The 6,876-nt window shown below is 45.7% G+C and overlaps 1 protein-coding gene across 1 annotated transcript; it reads left to right on the forward strand.

Moving 5' to 3' along the window:
• The first annotated feature begins 5,943 nt into the window (after positions 1-5,943).
• Positions 5,944-6,510, forward strand: LOC138368286 (mucin-22-like). The gene has a single exon (XM_069330839.1). The coding sequence runs from the start codon at positions 5,944-5,946 to the stop codon at positions 6,508-6,510; it is 567 nt and encodes a 188-aa protein (XP_069186940.1).
• Positions 6,511-6,876: the final 366 nt, after the last annotated feature.

The raw sequence follows: 6,876 nt of genomic DNA on the forward strand, positions 1-6,876 counted from the left end.
TCATCTGATGCCTCTGTTCAAATAGGTACCTGGGGCCAGATTCACGAAAGCACTTACGCAAGCACTTACGATCCTGTACATCTTTTCTCAATCTTTGGCGGCTTTGTTTCCAATTATTAAACAGTTAATGAGCTCCGAAGCACCAGGAGGCTGTTTATAACAATAACAACAGTTGATTGGGAATTTTTCATGCCTGTAAACTGTTTAATAAATGTAACCAAAGGTGTCAAAGATTGAGGAAAGATGTACACGTTCGTAAGTGCTTGCGTAACTGCTTCGTGAATCTGGCCCCCAGGCTGGTGGCACAAACTGTGTCAAACAAGGCTGTCATCTACTCATGAAGTAAGCGACCTGACGCCTGGGGATAGCCTCAGGAAACTTTGCAGTGTGAATAGTCTGGGTTACGGGCATGCAAAATTCCTTGGAGATCGAGCCCCATGTCCCCCCTTTCCCCCCCTCTCTTTGTATTAAACACAAACGCTTGCAGTTCACAGTCAGGCTACAGTACATACATTAACAAAGCGAGTGCCAAGCACCAGGGTAATTACACAGTTGATTGCTGTAATAATTGTAAACACAGTAATTACTGCCAGTTGATTGACAGTTGAGAGGCGGGACCAAAGAGCCAAAGCTCAACCCTCGCAAGCCCAAATAGGTGAGAACAAATAGGTGAGTACAGTCCTCAGTACTTAATGTGTGAGGAACGCATTACGGCTTTCCCGGACTGCCATAAATTTCGATGTGGATTATCATTAAATGTCTCCTATAATTAGCCAGGACACGCCTATAATTAGCTGGGACAGATAACGACTACCAGAGACGGCCGCTGCTAAGGTATACAAATTATAGAGCTGATGTGAAGAATTCACCGGCGTTGCCTCACGCTTTAAACACATATAATTATCAGACACATCTGCCTATCGACGCGTGAGACACAATTTAATGTTTCAATATCTTCCGCTGGCAACACTGCGCCTGGTGTCTGCCAGCGCCACCAACGGTCTTGTTGAGCGTGTGCGTGCGCGCGCGCGCTCTCTCCATTACTTGCATCGTCCGGTGACCTTTTGTTCAAAATATTTATTGTTCGATTGTTTAAGTTGTGATAAATTTCTGTTGACTAATTCGTGAAAACCTGGAAGTTCAGAGGAATTATATTTCAGTCAAGCTTTCGTGTCCTGTTTCTCCAGGCGCCCTCACCTCTCACCACAGCTTTGCACCCGATGCCTCTGTTCACCTAGCAGCAAATGCCTCATATTGTTTATCTCTCCCACTCCCCTACAGGACGGACCGAAACGTCATTTCTCCAGTTTCTGATGTGTGTGGGTTTGGTCCTTATCATAATTCCAGGGTACGCATTTACTGCTAGGCGAACAGAGGCATTAGGGTGAAAGTCACTCAAGGCCACATGTCTCCGTCCTGCCACGGGAATCGAATCCAGATCCTTCGGTTGTAGATCGACTGCGCTGACTACTGCGCTACAGGATCCCCTTCCTATGTATTTACCTTACATTACCTTAGAGATGGAATAATTGGCATGTTGGATGGGGGTCTCACGCGGTGAAGATACGCATTAACGACCCTGTTTACGGTGGTCAGGTCAACCACTGACAGCAGTGAGGCGCTCCTCACCCCCCCTCCCCTGGTCTGTGCACTTTGTGTAGAGGCTGCTGGTAAAGCTGTCATCCACGAGGGTGATATCAGTGACGAATGAGGGCAAACCAGTGTTTACATCCTTGATGAGGTGATCAACGTGGCGCACAGAGACGATATCGTAAAGGAAACGACCATACAATGTGTGTTTAGTCGTATTTTTAGTGACGAATTAATCAGCAATATCACTCACACACACACACACACACACACACACACACACACACACACACACACACACACACACACACACACACACACACACACACTTGTATAAACTCAGTGTTATTCATGTCTATCATTGCCGTGTCGTGAGAACGTGTTCTGTGCGAAATACATTCCACCACGCAGCCAAGTGAGTCAAAATAATAATAAAGGAGGCGTTAAGCTAGTATGAGTATAGCAGTGGCAAGTGGGGTATGAGGACAAGGAGCCGAGGTATGGGGGACGGCTCCCAACAACATTCACCATCGGGAATCGAACGCCGACCTTGCAAGAAGCGAGGCCTTCGCTCTACCGTCGACCGAGAAGAATACTCCTTACCATGCAACCTGAGACACGAGCCAGACACCACTCAGTGTGACCCCCCCTGATGACTAGAGCGACACCAACATCTTAATCATTAAGATTTTGATGTGGTCTAACATCTTTATATATAAGATGTTAAGTGCTGTTACCCTGCTGCCTGGGTAACAGCTTCTGCCCCGAATCAACCTACCCTGGCTTTGCGCCCTGGTGAGGCCACTCCAGACCGACAACCAGAGCGCAACTCCATAGTCTCCTGAGACTGATGGATGCCTACTAAGTGCTGGTGCACCACTTAACATCTTTAAGATTAAGTGAAAAGTGTCATCCACACTTCCGTGGAAATATTTCCACAGAAGTGCTGATGCCGTGGGTCAGTAATTCCTCTGAGCTTCAGTAGTCGTCAGGGAAAGTTGAACATTCCAGTTTGGCAGCAGGATGCTGCTTCTGGAAACTTTCCTTTTTTCAAGACTGCTCATAGCCCAGTCGATAGAGCTACGCCCTCCCACGCGTGGGGTCCAGGGTTCGAGACCCATACAGCCCAAGTTAATGAAATTAAGTGAAATATCGATAGAAACATTAACATAAAAAAAAACTATGAGACAGGTTCCATGGACGCAACACCACTTATTTTGGTCCAATTCGTCCTCTCAACTAATATAGACGTCATGGTGACAAACGTTCCCAATACATCGTATTATGCAAAGAAGCGGCTGACAAAAACCCACCATATTTTTTATGCATGGGTTGGTAAGGTTAGGTGGGTGGCTCGGGTTTGTGTGTTACTGGTTAGGCGCAGATGAGGGGATGAGGACAGTGAGATGAATATGATGATATGAATGATGAGGTGAATGTGATGATACTGAGGTGAAGATCAGATGAGAACAATACGAGGGTTTAAATGTTACAATATACATTTATGAAGTAACAATTTGGCAAAAGGGACGACAATATTGCATGTTGCTGTATATATATATGTGAGTGCGTGATGGAAGACAGTGGTACAATTTTTTATTCAAGAATTACTGAACAAAAAATTGTACCACTTACGGGCTATTCATGTCCGTGCCATCTCTTGGGTGGCTTAATCTTCATCAATCAATCAATCGGAAGACAGTGTAGAATGTATAGCGTCCTGAAGCTAACGAGACGCCTTCATCCCCTGGACTCGGGCGCGGGTATAGACAGATCTTGTCCCCCATCAAGGTCAAGTGGGGGTACGACTAAGTACGACTAGGTACGACCAATACGACTAAGGCCAAGTGATGATGATGGTCTTGGCTCCTGTGACACTAAGCATTGCTACTGCTGCTGCTGATATCCCACATGTCAGTCATTCTTATCTCCCTCACTCTTCTCACCTGAACTAATGTTTGACCTGACCTGACCTCTAGCATTTCTAATTGGTATAAACTCACCTCTTATACCCAGTACGACTCATACCAACACGCCTCACACACTCACCTTCTGTGGTTGATTGTTCAATAAACCCTTGAACTATATGTTTAACACATCTCTAACCCTGTCAATGGAGGACAGAAGAAAATGTATATATGCTGGTTAGCATTGTAAATGTGTGGCCACGTTTGTGGTAGAAAATAATAATAATAAAAAAAAAACTCACACCATGGGGTGAAAAGTCAAATGTAATTTACTCGCCCCCACTGTGCAACAGTCCAGAGGAGCCAGATTTAACAACTACAACAAACGCTCCTTTATGAGAACACACAAAAGCATACCGAATATCGACGTATCACAGCAAAAGGAACATTATTTAGTACAAAGCCACCATTAAATTAGCCAGCTCCGAGGAGCCCCGACGCGCGCAGGAACACAGGCCAGAGACTGAAAGCCTGACCCACTACAACCCAACCACTTGGGCTGGACGGTAGAGCGACGGTCACGCTTCATGTAGGTCGCAGTTCAAGTCCCCGACCGTCCAAGTGGTTGGACACCATTCCTTTCCCGCCCTCACCCCCCCCCGTTCCATCCCAAATCCTTATCCAGATAGTCCCCCCCCCCCGCAACTTCAGTATAGTGCTAGGAAAAAACGCTACACACTATAGTACTCGGTCTTGCACGCTCAGGCAAGTTGCAAAGCTGTCAACATAACAGTAATAGCCATGTATTAACCAACGTGTCCCCCCCCCCCCTGACGTGTCCCCCCCTGACGTGTCCCCCAGGCCTATATACCGACTGGCTGCTGCTGCTTGTGGTGTCAGGCGGTCAGACTGTCAGCTACGACGCTCTCAGTCTGTTGGCAAAAATTAATGTATTGGGCTAAAGGATTGAGTTATCTTGCGCTAGGATTAAGTAATTCTGTGCTATGATTAAGTTATCTTGCACTTGGATTAAGTTATCTTGCACTAGCATTCAATTATTTTAACTAAAATTTTATATGTTGGTCCTTGAAAATAAAGAAATAACGCCGAAGAATTAAGAAATACTTGTCAAGAATTAAAGTCTGCTCAAGAAATATATCAATTTTAATTAACTGAACTTGAGCACTAAAGGATACACAAATAATTAAATAATTAAAAATTACACCACTAATATATTGAAAATGAGAGAGAAAGAGAAACCACACAGTTCTCACGTTTCTCATTTAACTCAGTAATAATTTCTCATCCCCCCAAGACGTAGGGGGGGGTAATAAGAGAGATCTTCCGTCATTACAACACTGGGATAATTACCCCTGGCGTCTGGAGGGTTAACAACAGCTCCAATTACGACTTTATTTATGCTAGGCAATAGTTAGCGCCCGAGGGCTGGTCGGACTGTGTACTGCAAGCCCAGGTACACAAGCACTGCATATTAATACCACGTAATGCTACCTTAACCAAACAAAAACAAATAAATGTTATTGTGTTCATATTAGAGACAATATTGTCTGCGGGTATTCAAGTGTACCATTTTATTTTTTTCTGTTACGTTCTTATCGAGTTTGCGGGTGAAATACAGAAATAAAAGCTGTTTCGTATGGGGTCCAATAGTCCAGCAGTTGTTTTTATTCTTACGTTCATATCTTCCAATGCTAAGAATTCATAACGGTAAAATGTAGAGGAAAAAATTAGATTTAATTCTTGCTTCAGAATCCTCTGCGAGGCATTATATTCAGTCCTCATAACGGTAAGCAAACCTGGCGAGCGGAGACTTGTGTCTCAGGTGTGGTAACTACTTTGTCTCATGTGTCGACCCGAGGGGAGAACGCACAGTGTTCTCACAGTGTAGAGTCAATATACAGGAAAGGCAACAAAAAATCAACTATGTATCTTGAAGTTACCTTGAGATGATTTCGAAGCTTAGCGTCCCCGCGGCCCGGTCGTCGACCAGGCCTCCTAGTCTGGTCAAACAGAAAGATTGTAACACATCCTTTTAATAAAACACATATCATAATACAAGCGCGAACAAGCCTGAATGGTCCCCAGGCATATATGCAACTGAGTATCTTAGTATCATAATACAAATATAGAAATTTCAATCAAACTGCCAGGCCCAGATGAGGTGGTCAGCAGTTTTGAAGGAGTGCAGACAGGAACTTTGCTCTCCCCTCTCCTAATAAGAATATTCAATAACAAAAACACAAGAGATAGTTACCTGCTGCCTGGAGGGTAGTCAATGTGGTCCTTACATTCAAGCAGGCTGGCAGGTTCCTTGCTGCGAACTACGTCTGATTAGTGTCCATTGTGGCCGAGTTCCTTGAGGCTATAATAACGAATTCAGTAGGAAAATAACTTGACAAATCTGGTCTGACAAAGGCCTCTCAACATGGCTTCTTTGCAAGGGCAATCTTGTCTCATGGGATTGGAGAGGAGGGTTGAGGCCACGGGATTGGATCAGAAGGCTGAGGCCACGGGATTGGATCAGAAGGCTGAGGCCACGGGATTGGATCAGAAAGCTGAGGCCACGGGATTGGCTCAGAAAGCTGAGGCCACGAGATTGGATCAGAAGGCTGAGGCCACGGGATTGGATCAAACGGCTGAGGCCACCACGGGATTGGATCAGACGGCTGAGACCACCACGGGATTGGATCAGACGGCGGAGGCCACCACGGGATTGGATCAAACGGCTGAGGCCACCACGGGATTGGATCAGACGGCTGAGACCACCACGGGATTGGATCAGACGGCGGAGGCCACCACGGGATTGAATCAGACGGCTGAGGCCACCACGGGATTGGATCAGACGGCTGAGGCCACCACGGGATTGGATCAGACGGCTGAGGCCACCACGGGATTGGATCAGACGGCTGAGGCCACCACGGGATTGGATCAGACGGCTGAGGCCACCACGGGATTGGAGCAGACGGCTGAGGCCACCACGGGATTGGAGTAAACGTTATCAACTGGATCGGAGTCTGATTAAAGGACTGGAAGCAAGGAAAGAGAGTCAGCATTAACGTAATAAAGTCAGAGTTAGAGAAATGTCCCCCGGTGTCTGCCCCGGGTGTCTGTACCAGGGGCGAGATTCACGAAGCAGTTACGCAAGCACTTACGAACGTGTACATCTTTCCTCAATTTTTGACGGCTTTGGTTACACTTATTAAACAGTTAATGAGCTCCAAAGCACCACCAGGAGACTGTTTATAACAATTACGACAGTTGATTGGGAGGTTTTCATACTTGTAAACTGTTTAATAAATGTAACCAAATGTAATAATAAATGGCGGGGAATAATAAACAGGAATGAGGACGCTGTACA

This window comes from Procambarus clarkii, chromosome 24 (assembly GCF_040958095.1).
Source record: "Procambarus clarkii isolate CNS0578487 chromosome 24, FALCON_Pclarkii_2.0, whole genome shotgun sequence".
Taxonomy (NCBI): Eukaryota; Metazoa; Arthropoda; class Malacostraca; order Decapoda; family Cambaridae; genus Procambarus; species Procambarus clarkii.